The sequence below is a fragment of the Podarcis cretensis genome (assembly GCF_951804945.1).
Source record: "Podarcis cretensis genome assembly, chromosome: 6".
NCBI lineage: Eukaryota > Metazoa > Chordata > Lepidosauria > Squamata > Lacertidae > Podarcis > Podarcis cretensis.
The window spans coordinates 40034499-40051235 of record NC_137175.1 but is presented as its reverse complement, the minus strand read 5'-3'; the positions used below and the strand labels follow the sequence as shown (position 1 = coordinate 40051235).

Genomic DNA, 16737 nt, shown 5'->3' with positions numbered 1-16737 from the left:
TGCATGGCAACCTCATCACACTGGGAAACCTGGTCCACTACTGCCTCAAAGCTTTTTATTGGGGTAATGCAGTTCTCAAGCCACCCCTATCATAGACTTTCCTTAAGCTTAATTTCCTGTAGTTTAATTTCTTATAAACTAGTGTTATGGGGAACCTGTGGCCCTCCAGATGTTGTTTGACACCATCTCTCATCAACTGCAGCCAGAATAGCCAGTGGCCAGGAATTATGGGAGTTGTAGTCCAGCTGGTATAAGTCAGAAGACTCCATGATATCTTCCTGGATATCTGCTTTGGCCTCTTCTACATTTGTGTGAACAGTAGCGGAGTGGAGTGGTGCCATGACACCACCCTCCCAACACTGCTGCTGCTGCTGTTTATTGGGGTGGGGGTGGATGGGCAGGGTTAGGAAGGGGTGAGATGGACTGCTACTTTTAAGGGATCCATTAATTCTATTCAAAACTCTATTTAAATGCTCCAGGCGGGTATGCTCAGAATCTGAAAATGTTCATTTTAATTTCCACTCAAGGGGAAACATTTGTAAATGCAGGTTTCTGACCCAATTACAATTCTTTTTTTTTCTTTTGCACGTCTACACAAAGTGCAGATTTATTTAAATTCTGAACTGTGTGTACATGACCAGTAAGTGCCTTAACATCTTGCCTTAACACAGAACTTGGCAAGATTGGAAAAGGTATATATAGGTATTTCATTTTTTTAAAGTATGCCTTGAATTCCATTAAGATGAGAGAGCCTATAGCTTCAGCTCTCAATACATAAGCCAAACCGTTACTTTTTTAAAGCCTGTACCAACTGCAATCAATCTCAACCTTATGTATTCCACCCATCCAGCATAATCATTATCAGAAGAGATATCTCACCGGAATGGGTGTAAACATTGAGCAAAATATATTTGATTAACTTAACAACAACAGAGCTCCCTGGTTTCAGTGCAGCAACTATATTCAGGATCATGTATAGAAAACCATCTGGAAAAGCAGTTTAACTTCAAATTTAAAATGGTTTGCGTTTTACCCTCCTCATTTTATTTCCCAGCTCTTTCCATCCTTATGCATTTCTGCTGGTTCATCTCACTTCTTTTCAGGACACTAGGAACATTTATGGCCTTCCTGATCAATTGATGGCCCTTCTTTACTTTTCTTAGCCCTCAACCCAATCCTAAATGCTTGTAAATCATCTGGGCATCTAGCATTTACTCCTTGTCCAACCCCCCACCCCACCCCCATGCCGGACTCACCAGCCAGAAAATCCAGCTCAAACACAAAGCTGTTTTCATGGGACTTACACATTTTAGGGTTATAGGGCACAGAGTTTCACTACAATTTACTTCCAGAGGCTCCTGTGCCTCTGTGGCTCCCGACACTAAAACATTTGCTAGGCAATTACTTCACAACCAGCAAAGGGTGCTCTGAGGGGTGACAAAAAATAGATACACATATGACAACAGTTTCTTTACAAGAAATTCTGATAGAGTGGTGTGGAACAGTAGTGTAGCAGTGGGGCCAATAATAAAATTAAAAACATTTGTCCTAGGAAATATGGTCTAGAGCATTTCCTAGGTAAGAGGTTCAAGCAGTCCAAATTTCAGAAAAAGATGAGTTAGAGCAGTTTAGAAATTGGAGGCAGGTGGTATGGTACATCATGCAGAGTCAAGGCCAAGTCATACAGTAGGGCTCTAACTCCACACAGACAGCAGAAAGCAATAGGCTCCACCTCTGGTCATATGAGCACTCATGGGCACATCTACAAGATGCACACACAAGGCAATTGCAGCTCAATGGATCTTGTATAAATCTAATAGCATCCACTTGCAAGATAGCAATGATTCTCCTCTCCCTTTAGCCCAGGTGTCCAGCAGACTTCCACTGGAGGGCAGGGGAAGTTGGATTTTAATTCAGGTCTTTCAAGTGGCTTCTCACATGGAGGCCATAAAGGAAGAAATGTGGTCTGCCAAGAATAAGCAAACTGGAGCAGTAGTGCTCAAGAAAATAAAATTTAAAAACTAGTGTTCTGGGAGATACTGACGACAACTTGCCCTGAGTACTGTACATTCATCCTCAGTCTAGCACTAAATCTTGAAAATGCACAACACATACTGTATTTTCAGAAACCCCTGAAGAGTGGAGCAGCAACATTAGTCAATTAACTGAACCGATTAATTGATTAAGCATTTTGTGTTGTGTTTAATAAAAGTGTTGCAAGAAATAAGCTCCAAGGAACAGCATTATTTGCCTTGAAGTAAAAGAAAAAGGATTGTGTGTGTGTTGTGGGAGAAAATCTGGGCCCAGAGAGGCACTGAAATTCAGTTGTTGGTTTGCAGTTTAGTATCAGGATGATTTTTCACCATGCAGTAAATAAGATACAATAACCAACCAACATTTACAGTAGTGGCAAGTCTGATGGGACAGAGCCACCAAGCCACCTTCTTGACATTAGTTCAGCCTACTTGGATCTGCTGGATTAAACCGGAGGAAGTATAAATGGCTATTAGCAACAACAGCTAAATGGAACTTCCATAAGCAGAGGGAGTGTATCTCTGAATACTAGCAGCAAGACTGCAAACAATGTAAGGGTAAAATAATATCTTGGACTCTGCAGATGATATAATGAGCCGGAAAGGTTATTTTATCACACTTTTAATTTATCTTTATAGTTCTTTTTATTCATAAACATATTCAATCAGATAATCTACCAGTTAATTGACTAAAACTCATTTGAAATGAACCAAGATTTATTATTAAAGTGAGTGACAGTCCTAGTAAAGAAAAAATATATTTATTTGCTATATTTTCAGATTGAGACTGAAGTACTCCTATGCAAATGTATAGTGTTTCCCCTGTATCTTTAAATATTTCCAAATTTTGGGAACACACTTTTAATCTCTTTGCAGCCCTGCCAATTGTTGGAATGGTCTTGCTGACAAACATAGCCAGAATTGTAGGTGTTCACATCATTCAAGAAGAAACCAACCCTCCCAGCATTAATGTAACAGAGTCCAAAAACTCCTTTGTCTTTCCCAGAACTTTTCTTTCTTACTTTTCAAAACAGCAACAAGACTATGAAGTCAACATCAATGTAAGTTGCTGTGAGACTTTGTGACAGGGCACCAGGTGCAAGTTCTAATTACAGGCTCTTGGAACTCGCATTCCTATGGAGCTTTTCTGTATAGAGTTGGCAGGATTTTATTTTTATTAGTAAATGTCAATTCCCACATTCCTGCACACATCACTGAAACAGATCCCTTGATAACAATTGAAATTTACTGATAGACAAAATGATGAATGCTACACAAACATATTCGCAAGCGTTCCCAGAATAGAAAAACTAGCAAGAAAAGTTTAGATTGTTTTTGGAGGATTTCTGGGGATTTGGATTGCTTTTAAAACCCATTTACCGTCTTTACTACACACACAAGTGTGTCTTGATTCTATCTTTTCTAATGAAAAATATTGGTATTTGGTGGGGGGACATGGTGGGAGGACTCACTGGAATCTGTTTTAATACAAGGTTTTATAATACAGTCGTACGTCACATGCTTTTATTATTCAAAATATTTATTGGCTGACTTCCTGAGCAAAGTACATACAACACAGCTTTAATGATGAAAAACATCCACGGTACAACAGTAATACAAAATAAAAATACAAATTTATTTCTACAAGTATCCCAGCACTAAAAGCTAACTGGGCCAGCAATATATTTAGTTATGCATGGTCTGTAGGTACATCTCCATTAGCCTCTGCAGAAAGAGAGGAGTTTGTGATGGTGATCTGCTATGCCATGGTCTATGCCCAGGTGGGCAGAAAGCTCTGAAAGGGCTGATGCAGGGCAATATGCCAGTAGTTTTGGATCCACAAGAACCAAATCCTCAGAAATCCTCCAGGGACCCTGATCCTCCACACACCCCTCCAATCTAAACTGAATACAAAACAACCACCTCCCTGTCTTCCACTCTGCCTGGAGCAAGCCAGCCAGGCTTGAGATGCAGCAGTGGATCTGCAACCCCTCAGCCCCACTTAAGTTTGTTCTGCCCCAACACAAAATGAAGAAGCTACAGAAAATTATAGCTCCTATCTATACTGTAGATTTATGCCACACTAGAATCAAGATACAAGAGGCTGCCATCTTCATGAGATGAGCATACAGGGCCTTCATTTTCTGTAAGTTGCTGCTTGCCTTTTTTTGGTGATTTTGGAGATTCTAGAAGCAAGTATCCTGAATCTGATGTCTTATTGACCTGGCCGCTCCCTTGGGGTTAATCTTCACACCTCTCACTTCCAGTGGCTATGACACAGGCATCTTGGTACAAAGGTACAATCCAATGCATGTCTGCTTCAATGGGACCCCCAGGTAAGTTCATATAAGAGGGGTGGGGAACCTCAAGCTAGGGTCCACATGTAGCCCTCTAAGCCTCTTCTGTCTTCCCCCAGCCCAAATCTCTTATTGGTCCTGTTCCATGTTCTCCTCAACCAGCTAGAATGTCTCCTTGCACTGTGATAAAGCATCTTGCTTGCCTGGATAGAGAGATGGTTGTAGGCATGTAGAAACCTCTGATGCGTGTAACTACTGGAATGTAGCCCACTATACATAGGTATGAATTGCATCCACTACTTCACCCACTTTTTGCCACCAGCGTGTAGCCCATAAGGAGTTATGGTCCTCAGGCTGAAAAAGGCCCCTAGGACTGCAGCCAATAACATTTATACTTTCAAGGTTGCCATCGTATTTGTGTTTGTTGGGAAGTAAGAGCCACTATACGAAGAGGGTATTATTTCTAAGCAAACTTCCAGACAATTTCTCTAATTGCCCACAGCCATATCCTGTTCAGGGACGCAGGTGGCGCTGTGGGTTAAAGCCTCAGCACCTAGGACTTGCCGATCGAAAGGTCGGCGGTTCGAATCCCTGCGGCGGGGTGCGCTCCCGCTGCTCGGTCCCAGCGCCTGCCAACCTAGCAGTTCGAAAGCACCTCCGGGTGCAAGTAGATAAATAGGGACCGCTTACCAGCGGGAAGGTAAACGGCGTTTCTGTGTGCGGCTCTGGCTCGCCAGAGCAGCGATGTCACGCTGGCCACGTGACCCGGAAGTGTCTCCGGACAGCTCTGGCCCCTGGCCTCTTAAGTGAGATGGGCGCACAACCCCAGAGTCTGTCAAGACTGGCCCGTATGGGCAGGGGTACCTTTACCTTTACCTTTTATATCCTGTTCCCTGTTCCAACCATATAGCCAAATTTCATATTCTTATTAAGTTGTAAATGAGCCCCCTTTATGTTGTAAATGGAGTGAAATAAGTCCAGGTTTAATAAGAAATAATGTACTGCATATATTAAAATTTTCTCAACATGTCCTTTAAAAAAAGGGTATGGGGGGAATTCACAATAGCTTCAAAATTTCCAGAAATTTATATCTCTAACTGAAATCAATGTAAGTTTGTGAAAAAGCACTGCTCTGTTGATAGTGGGAAATATCACCTTGCACTCTTAATCTTCAGCCCTTATAGCAATTAAAACAATTAATGACACATCTCATAATTGCCTGCAATTATGAAACTTTAAATGGATAGAAACGGATACAATGCTTACAATTCTCCTTAGTACTATTATGTATTACAAGGGCAATATATTTTCTCCATGCTAGCTTGAGGTCAGCCTTAAAATAGCCTCATTATTTTGGCTCTGTCATCTTGCAGTGTTTGGGTGATCTTAGTTGAGAGGCAGTGTTCGGCAATCACCGATTTTAAATTTGCCTAAATTTAAATGAATTCACATGTGCAAATTCAGACACAACAGCAGGCTTGGTGAGGAGGCAGCTCCGCCGTGGACAAAGTGGCAGTCCTATGTAGATGTTGATTAGTATGCCTAGCTTCACTCAGGAGGGTAAAGAGATACCCTCCAGCTGTACTGGAATAAATTGCACACCAAACTTTGGTATTGGGTAATGAGCAGAAAACCCATCTATTCCCTCATGTCTTCCCTTTCACAACTTCTTGGAATGACTCCCCCATAGCAAATGCTAATTACCTGGTCCAATGAAAACTTCCTGGGATTGGCCTGAGGGGATCTATCGCTTTCACAAACCTTGGCAATTTATGTAAAGTTTTTTCATGGCAATAAGGTTTCCTTGAACTGAACTATGTATGTAACCTTTCTGTGGCTCTTCTCTGGCTGCAGTTAAAAGAAGAACGCCCCTCCACCCTTTTAATTCAAATAACCTTCAAGAGTCAATGTTCCCACCTCTTCCATACAGAGTTCACCTGCCTCCCCTAGGCTTGGTGTAAGAAGGCCTATCATTTTTACAGGCAGGGGCCCAGCCTCCCCTCTGCTTTGACTGTCTTGCCCTTCTCCCTGCAACGTGAGGAGAATCTTTAGGGCATGGCATTAATCTTCTCCCACCTCCCGCCGAGTGACAGGCGTGAGTGCAGCTCTGTTCATAATATTCTGCATAAGGGTCTCTGAACTACATCAAGCCAGTGTAAAAATGTCACATAAGCCATGAGAAATCATTTCAGGTGCTCTATTGTTCACTTATTCTCTCTCTCTCTCTCTCTTTCAAGAATTATTTCCACAGGTGAAGCCAAGGAATGAGAACAACCTATGTTTCCTAAATAAAGCATTAGGCAGGATTTGGGAACAGCAAGGTCCCAAGTTTACAGCACAGCCTCTTTGAGCTACTCAAGCAATGGAAAAGAGCTATCGTGCAGTGTGAACAAGCCATGCTCAAAGGTTGAAGTGATGTAAAGAGGCTTTATATGGAAAGAAGGGTTAAGGGTAAGGTATACAGAAGAGGAACTGTGTGCATAGAAAGTAGTTGTTCAAATGACAGATCAGTGATCCATCACAAAAACTCTATAAAGGTGGTGGTGGTAAGGCATTAAACCACAGCAGAACTGGCATTAATACATGGTTTCCCACAGTCGCCAGAGAAATCCTCAAGAGTCCTAAGAATGAGGCAGAAAAGTTTAAGCCTCTTTCACAGTGGGCAAAAAACCTCCAAAAAACCAGAGGCAGATTTTGGTACAGCACTAGTATACTCAGAATGAAGTCCACTTTATATCAGTGGAATTTGCTTCCCAGTATGGAGGTTGGGGACCACAGCAGGATGAATCTGCCTCCACTATGTGGGCTGGTGGCAATCCCTGGACATTTACAAGTGTTCTGCTGTTGATTTCTCTTTAACCCCTCAAACTATTGTGTAATCACTGAGCGCGACTCCAGGTGCAACATGCCCAATTGTGTATCCTCATGGCTCATTAATTTCTGCAGAAGCAAGCAAAAAATAAAAATAAAAATAAATCACTAGCAGAAATAGCAGCAAGGACCCAGGATTCAGCACTGTATTTTCTTTAGAAAGCACACACATAAAAACATGCTAATTGAATTTGGATGTTTTTGAGAAACGCAAGGCAGCTCATGCTGGGAAGCGAGCTGAAAATGGCTCCTCACAAATTCTCTCACTGCAGATGTGCCAGTGGGCCTCAGTTTTGCCTGCAACAGTTGCTGCAGTTTCTAGCTTCACTGACACAGCATATCACCCTGTGTCAGCGATCTTCATCCTGAGTTGCAGAATCACCTGCTGCTATTCCACATATGCAGAAGCACAAATGGCTTTGCTTCTCTGTCAGAGACAATTTATAGCACATTATTTTAAGTATGGATGCTGTGAAACAACTTTCAAAATAGCACAGATATAAAATGGTACTCCATTTTTTTATGCAGCCCTCCAAACCTGTGCAGGATTCCTAGGGATAGATATAGTGACCACATGTACAGAAAATACTGTTCCATAGCACTCTTCAGGCGTTGCCCCTCACACAATTACCATAATGTGACGAGAGTCATGCTGTACTCCTTTTCCCTGTAGAATGCAATGAGATGCACTCATGTGGGGGAAAATAAAAGGGTGCAGTGGAAGTTTAGCCTGTGACCCCAGCCTCTGAGAATCAACCCTGTCCTATTTGCCTCGCTGCACCTTGCTGCAACTACATTGTCTTATCCTAGGTGCCAATCATTGTAATTCCAGTGCTTGACAAAATTTTGGGAACTGTGCTTGGTTGACAGATAGAGCACATGGCTTATCCTGACACATTTCAAGCTAAAATTGTTTCTCTTCATATGATTGATTTAGTATTATCTCTTAACAGTTGGAGAGGCTTGCTCACAGCTCACGTCAAGCAAAGACAATGGCACCAAGTGAGAAAGATCTGCAAGGAAAGATGCATTTGTTTGAAAATACATCGAGAGCTCAGGAACTTGGGCCAACTGAATCTCCCAGGTATTTTCAGACACTCCTCTCTCCTCCACATATTGCAATGCTCAATGAGGAAAAGAGCCTTTCTGTCTCATAGCATGCAAAGTGGCCCATAAGATCAGATCACAATAGTACAGAGCAGTTGTATTAAGCTTGTGAGTTAAAAGCAACAAGAGCAATTTCTCTTATTCAGGACAATTAGCCTAGAAATAGGATATCTGTTAAACAGATGTGACAAATTATTGACAGACAGATATTATGTTCAATAGACCAAAGCTGAAAACATTACAGATTCAGTTTCAAATGCTGTACAAAAGGAAAATAATAGAGATAAAAAGTTATATGGTGACATTAGCAACCTATGATAACTGCTTAAGGGCAGTTTCCCGGAGAATAAAGGTCAAACCATCAATTTCACCAGCTGATTCCTTTTGAATTTTCTATTTTACATATACAAGCGAAATGAAAACATAAACATAAAATCCCCTTTGACTTCACCCCCCCCCATTGTGGATCTTAATATAATTATTTCCTCCTCTGCATCTCTTTCATAACTCTATTCTCATAAATCATTTATCATTCCATAGTTCAATTTTTTGCTACAAGTTTTCTGTCATTCCTACCAATGTATGTAATTGTTTACAATAGTTTTTCAAATAGATTGTAAACTTCCCCCATTCGTTATTAAAGTCCACCTCTTCCTGGTTTCTAACTCTTCCTGTAAGTTTTGCCATCTCAGCATAGTTCATCAATTTTTTTCTGCCACTCTTCCTTGGTCAGAGTTGTAGCATCTTTCCATTTTTGGGCTAACAGAATCTGTGCAGCTGTGGTCGCATACATAAATAGTTTAATCTGGTCCTTCAGGATCTCTGGACCTTTAATACCTAAGAGAAAAGCATCTTGTTTCTTAGGAAAAGTTACTTCTAAGCAAATAACTGATTCCTAGTCTGCTCTACTAGTTTTGCGGATACACACATGCATACCACCAAAGAAAGTCAAGGAATGTAATCTGCTAATAAATAACTTAATATGGCGAATACGCCAAAAACAGGAGGGTCTTTGATTGCAAATGGCAGAATAGAAATCATAGGGGGAAAAAACATGGACCACACTTTTCTCCCATACATCACTGCATCGACAGAACTTCAAAGCCAGTGAAGTACCAGGATATCTCTCTGACAAAACTTGTGAAGGCAGAAGAACTTTATTCAGCATTCTTTGCTTCTCTTTTTGCAGACTCAAGTGAAGTTTCAAAGTCTCTTCAAAATTTCATATTTGATTCCAGCTGCTTTTGCAGATTGAATTTGGTGGTCTTTTTTTTTAACTTTCCTCTATTTTTGTTCCCAATGAAATAACCTATGTTTTTTTTCCTGCTAGTCATTAAAAGGCACTCTGCACAAAAAATGTTTCACTTTCTTTCTTCTTAAGAAGAGTCTCTTCTCTTAACTGGGAACAGTGGTACAGAAAGAATCACGAACAGGTTAACAACAAAGGAGACATGTAAAACACTTCACCATTGAGTAAAACACAGTTCTTAATGGAATTGCACTTTAGGTATTTTTCATTATTTAGTAACTCCCCCCAATTCACAATTAAGAGAATTAGCAGCTCTGATGAATATTTAGGCCCTCTCACCCCATAACAGATGAGTTGAAGACATCCCTGCTCCATCTCTATTGGGAAACTTTGTGTGTGGTTCAGTTTCTTTGAATTCTTCCTGCCAAGCTAGAGATAAGGCATCCTTGCAAAAATGATCAGCCAGTTTAAATTTACAATGGGACATTATAGTTGAGGAAGCACAACTCTTGCACCTCACAGCTGGGCCCACCTCCATTTGCTGTTTTGACAAAAAATAGAAGAAGTCATGTTGATCCATTAGAAGAAGGAGGGGAAAAATCTAAGATGCAGTATCATAATACATTTATTAGGAGCAACTGAAGGTCATGAAGTGCTGAGCTAGCTTTTGTGATTCACTGAACTCTTCCTACAGCTGGATGTTAAACAAACAAGAAGGGGGGAGAAGCAAGAAAGATGTTGGTAAAGGGCTTAGAGCACAACCATCTGTAATATGAGTTGTAAGAAGATGATGATTCACGAAGCTGTCTGGGGTACACTGTACTCTGTGTTTATAGCTCCAAGGCAGGGGTGGCTAACTCTTTTCACTTAATAATCACACAGCAGGATTATCATCTCTGATGGCCATGTGTCCGACTTTTCAGAGGACAGTCTTCTGTTTGTAGGCCTGTCAGAGGACAGTCATCTCATTTGAAGGGTTGTTCAGTCCATGTCTTGTTTACAGATAAAGAACCATAAGGTGAGAGGGCATGTTGCACATCAAGAGTCAGCACCTGGGCAGTGCAGATCACCTGGCCACAGTCTTCCCCACGATGCAGAGATGCAACGTGTTTCTATTTAAATAATAATTTCCAAATTTACATCTGTACACATTAACCCATGCAAATCTAAAGCAGTTCTGTGTTCCTGTCACAGACCGCTGCCCCTGCTAAAGAAGTTGATAGTTAACTCTTTATTGACAAGAGAAGCAGCTCCCATGGTGCTCCGGATACACACACACACACACACACACACACACACACACTTTCTAACCTCTAGGCAGCTGTCCACAGGTTACAGCAACAGTGGGGCCCCTCCCCTCCTCCAGCGTATATACCCTCTTCTGAGGGGTTGCATGACTGCAACCTGAGACTTTGCCTGCATGGAAGTTGTTGCTGCTTTTCCCTTTTCAAGCCCCTCCTGGTCCTAGAAGACAGCGGGGTTGGAGAAAGTAAAGAGTGGACTGGCCCTTCCCTTGTCTGAATAGTTTCTTCTTCCTCCGTGACATCCTGCACACCTTCTTCCATCTCAAACTGCCCTGACTCTTCCTCCTCTCTCTGACTTGGCTCCTGCCATGCAGGCAGCACTGAGTCCCATAAATCATTAGCTCCCACTCCTGGGTCACACTCCTGACCCCCTGCCTCCACCCCACACTTTTTGGAGCCCTGCCAGTCCATGCCTGTTCTTCTCTGCCTTTTGATGATGCATAAATGCCAACCTACTGCTAGCTATGGACTATCGGTCATTTGAATATGGCCCAAGGGGTCTATTTTGAGTAGAACTACATTGAATACAACCCTATGAGTCTTTTTTTGTTCAATATGCACTAATGTAGAAAATTCAGAAATTGGAAAATCAAGTGCATTATACTGCCTTCTGAAAATCCATTTCCAAAGAGTTAAATTTTACAAATAAAAATGTAGTACAAACCAGACTCCTTGAGATGATACCCTCATTTACTGCCATACACACAGCACTAGACAAATTATTCATCATTACAGAGCCATGAATGATAGCCACTAAAATGCTTAACTGAATCAATGAACCCAAGAGCAGGGCTTCACCTCTTGCATTTTCTCATCCCCGACAGGTGTGGAATGCAGTTGATCTGTTACATTCGAGGTTCTGGATTATTTACATGGTGTTGGCTCCCTTAAGCAACAGACTCTAGTGGACTGCAAAGGCAATAAATTTCCATCATAATCATTTTGGTGTTGCCGGGTACAATCTGGTTCCTTTTTTCAGAAGCACAGTTTATCACACTCATAAACAGGTTCAGAGCAAGGACCATGAAGACAGTAAATATCAGAGAATCGAACAGCTGACACAACCTGGGAAGCAGTGACTCAGCTACCGGCTCACTGTTTAAAATTTGGTTTAGAGGGAGTTTGTCTTAGGTGCATGCTCACCAGCTGAAGTGTTGTGTGGATCACCACCCACATCTATTCCCAATGGCTGTAGGGTAAATGTGATAAATGAGAAGTACTGACAAAACAGCCTGGGGCAACTGAGATATGTACATTGTGAATTCACTGCAGAGGGATCACTATGAAGTAGAGAAAATTATAAGCGACACTCATGGAGGACAACACAGATAAATTGTGCTTGTTCATAAGAAAGAGGAAAACCTGTGAAGATAACAGTGGTATCACACTAAGAGAAACCTCCTATCTAGATTGCATCTATTGATACAGTCTAGTTCCAGTAGAATTCATGCACATGTTGCCACGGTCTTCAATCAAATGGTGACTATTTCCAGTTTGGGTAAAGTCTTAGACTGAACCTTTCAGACTGAATTGAAAAATTATTGAACAACCTAGTGAGTAGTGAATGGATAAAGTCTAAGCCCCATCACAGAACCTGTTTGCAACTACTCAGAGACAATTTCTTTCCCTGCATCAGCCCATTCCAAGATAGCACAGATGTAGCACTAAATGAGCAATCCAAACCCTCCTTACATTGGGCTGAAGGTGGGTTTGAAACGAGCAGAGGTGTCCTTCCACCCAGCTCTCCTTGTGCCAACCTCCCCCATCTACCTGCCTACCATGCTGCTGGGTAGAAGGCACATTTGGCTGGATCGCTGTTGGATGCCCCACAAAGCCATATCAGTGGGGAATTGGGGTATGGATTGCTCTAATACCAGGTATAGGTAAGTTAAAGGTAAAGGACCCCTGGATGGTTAAGTCCAGTCAAATTCAACTATGGGGTGCAGTGCTTATCTCCGCTTTCAGGCCAAGGGAGCCGGTATTTGTCCACAGACAGCTTTTTCCGGGTCATGTGGTCAGCATGAATAAACTGCTTCTGGTGCACAGAACACCTTGACAAATGCCAAAGCTCACAGAAACATTGTTTACCTTTGCCCCATAGCAGTACCTATTTATCTACTCATGCAGGTATGCTTTCAAGCTGCTAGGTTGGCAGGAGCTGGGACAAAGCAACGGGAGCTCACCCTGTCATTCAGTTTCGAACTGCTGACCTTACGACCGGCAAGCCCAAGAGGCTCAGTAGGTTAGACCACAGTGCCACCCATGTCCCTTTAAGACCAGGTGTATAACTGCACTGTGTGGGTGAAATTTAAAGCAAAAGATTGAATGTATTGGTTATATCTAGACATTTTAAAGGCCAGGGCCAATGAGTTCTTAAAGGTTTAGAGGTGGATCAGAGAATCATTCAAACTTATTAAGCTGATCATTTGTTCATGGGACTGTATCTGAATTTCCTACATTTCTAAAGAAAAAGTACCAAAGTCTCAAAATACTTTCAATCTAAACATGCTTTGTATGTTACACTAACAACATTCAGAAGTGCCATCCAGAATCCTTGCCACTGCTATATTTTCTAACACTAAAGAAGGGAAGGTCAGGATATGGCTGGACAGAAGACACATGTAACAAAACTGTATCCTGCACATACTTGAACACTATCCACATGCCACACATTTTATCTCCAATCACAATATTGTGATTTCATAGCCTCTTGCACACACAAACACAGCCTTGAAATCTAGAAGAATAAAACAACAAAGGGCAATTCTATGTAAAAGTAGCCTACTGCCAAACACAAGAAGAGGAATGAATGGAAGTGGCTTCTGCTAGGGATGGGATTTGATAGCAAAATGAAGTCCAAATCCCAGAACCATATTTCATTCATAGTGGCACTGTCCAATTTCCATTTCTTAGAGACAATAGTGTGCTGATGAGAAGGAAAACTCCTCCTCCCCTGGTGCACTGACAGTTGTCTCTGGCCAGACTCAGATAAAAATAAAGCTACCTTTGGCACTATCCATACCTGAAGCAAATGTTAAGAGCCCTTTGGAATATGCAAGGCTTTCCCATTGCAGAGGGGCTAAGCTTAAAGCCTACTGTGGTTTTAAAGAGCAAGGCTTACCTTTCTTTCTGACATGACATAGAGGTAATTATGATTTGTGGAGAAGGCCATGTCACGAAGGATATGACTCCCGTCCTTGAAAACTGGCACCATTTCATATTGAATGCCACCATGAGGAGGCCCATCTGCTCGGATCTGGAATAAAGACATACTGCAGGTTAAATCACTGTCATTAAATATGAGGGAGAAATACAGGCAGATCCTAACCAAGTGCCTATATGAAGGAAAGTAAATACATGGCTGGTTTGATACCCAGCACATCCAAATGGAAGCATATTATAAGAGTGCTGTGAAGAATTCACAAACGACATTTGGAATGCATTTTAGGTATTCAGTGGTTAAATTGCACACAGAATGGAAAGGAAAACAGAGGAGAGTCCCTGCTCCAATCTCCACAAGTCCATTGACCTTGTGTGCACAGAGCATAAATGAATACTTGGATGCTTATAGGCTTTCTTCATGACTGGGTCCCCCACTATTCAGGTTCCAGTTGTGTCTATGCAGATACAACTTGAATGCATGCAAGCCCTTTGTCAGGGATGGGAAACCTTTGGCTCTCCAGGTATTGGAATTCAGCTAGTCCCAGCCAGCATGGCCAATGGTCAGGGATGATGGGAGCTGTAGTTTAGAAGCATCTGGAGGGCCACAGATTTCCCATCCCAGCTTTATGTGTACATAATAAATGAATATATGGAAGCTGAATGATTTTGCTCATTCCCACCCCACTATGTGTTGATTCTTCATACAATTTCACCAAGTGAAAAAAGCAAGTGTGTCACTTCTAAATGTCAGCAGAACACAGGCTTGACCTGAATGCATTGTTTGATCATGCATTCGTTTGAAACAGAATATAGACATTCAAACACAGTTCTTCATTTAATTTGTGAGCAACAGGCCACATAACAGAGGTACGAATACAGGAACCAGACCCTGCAGCATACCCAGATGCCAACTCTGTCCCTTTGTCTACACTGACAACACTATTACAGGTCTGAATAATGTCATACACAACATCAGCTCATCTTCCAATGTGAAATATGTATATCTGTATCTCTATATAACTCTATATACCTGTCAACAATGCCCTCCTGTGTTCAACATAGGAGAAATAGACCAGTTGCTACACTAAATAACAAACAGAAACAAATCTAATATCAGCAAAAGCAATATTAATAAAAACAGTGGGAGAACATTTCAACCTTTCAGAACGCTCTGGAACAAATAGTTCCACACTGGAACAAAGGAATTTCAAAGCAAAACTACAATGTGAAACTGCTGAATTACAATTCATCAAGAGGTTCTCACTTGTGGACTGAATCAGCAAAATTTAATTTTATCACGCTATGTGTGTTAATTGGCTTAACAATGCCAGAATGTTTGTATTATTTATACAACTTTGTGTGTGAGAGAATGGCAACTGTTACCATCAGTACTTTATTTGTATTTTATTCCCTCTGCAAATACCCCCTCTCATCTGATGCAGGACCTGATTCAGTAGTTCAGAATGGACACCAATCTGATCCAGATCGATTCAGACCTGAATTCAAATTGTGTTTCTCCCATTCACTTGCACTGGGAAACCAAAACAGCCATAACCTTCTTGCATTCCCCCCCCCCCCACATAAGTGAATGCAATTTGAAGTCACGATAGTCACTTATGAGGAGAATAACTCTTTGTTAGCCACAGTTAAAGTATTGCTTTTTTCAGTTACCGTTATTGGAGAGTGTTGGGCAAGATTCTGGCCTGGATTGGAAGCTATAGCTGTCAGGGAGGATAGAGGGGCCTGGAGGACTGTATTTGGGGCCCAGGCCTAGGGCTTTCTACCCTTAATGTACCTTCACTATGATAGGATGGAAAAGTAGACAATGTAGGTAGGGGCTCTAATCACCGATTCCCAGGTTATTTTCCATTATTCCTTTGTAATTTGCTCCAAATTTGAAAACAACACTTTAGTGCACCTTTACCTATCCCCCTTTTTTTTCTGGAAAACCCCAACTATTAATTTCTCACTTATAAGCATTGGAAAGAGGACCCTAACTGCCACCCATGCATGTCTCTGCCTATCGCCTTCGAAGGTGACAGGCAACATCTTCCAAAGCAATAAAGTGTTTCAAAAGCCCCAAATTCTAGTATCAAAACATAAAAGTAAATAAAACAATATTTTTATTACATAAGAGCAAAAATCTTCCATCAGTTATACATGGCGTACACTGAGTGGCATAGCAGCCCACAGTCTGAGTTAGCAATTACATATATAATTGCAGCTTGGGCTGGTAATAGTTAGAAACTTGAACAATGACTTTTCAAATTTAGTTAGCGGAAGCCTACATCCCATTGTTTTAATGATTCTCATTGAAGAGGTAAACCTGTGTCTGGGCTATCACCACCTTGGGCTATAGGTATCGGCAGCATAGCAGCCAACTCCTAGGGGCCTAGGTTCCTTTGTCGTTGTCCCCATAGAATATTTGAGGGGGCTGCCCCCCTCCCCAAGTTGATGGGCATGTGTGTGCACTGTGTCTTGTGAGTAATTATTTGGGCCAGGGCTTACAAGCCACCCTCACCCCCAATATTTTATTTTAGTTGGCAGACCATAGAATAATAGAGTTGGAAAGGAAGTTGAGGATCATCTAATCCAGCCCCCTGCAATGCAGGAATATGCAGCTGTCCCTTATGGGGATCAAACCTGCAACCGTGGCGGGATCAGCACTATGCTCTAACCAACTGAGCTATCTAGTAGGTAGGACTAAGCAGAAT

The 16737-nt window shown here is 41.7% G+C and overlaps 1 protein-coding gene across 3 annotated transcripts in view; it reads right to left on the bottom strand.

The window, feature by feature from the left end:
* Nucleotides 1–16737, bottom strand: part of PLXNA2 (plexin A2) — a 629839-nt gene that overhangs the window by 229975 nt on the left and 383127 nt on the right. For all 3 annotated transcript variants that reach the window (XM_079978812.1, XM_079978811.1, XM_079978813.1), the window contains one exon: nucleotides 13983–14117. In XM_079978812.1, coding sequence (XP_079834938.1) covers nucleotides 13983–14117 — 135 coding nt within the window. The remainder of the gene's footprint in view (nucleotides 1–13982; nucleotides 14118–16737) is intronic.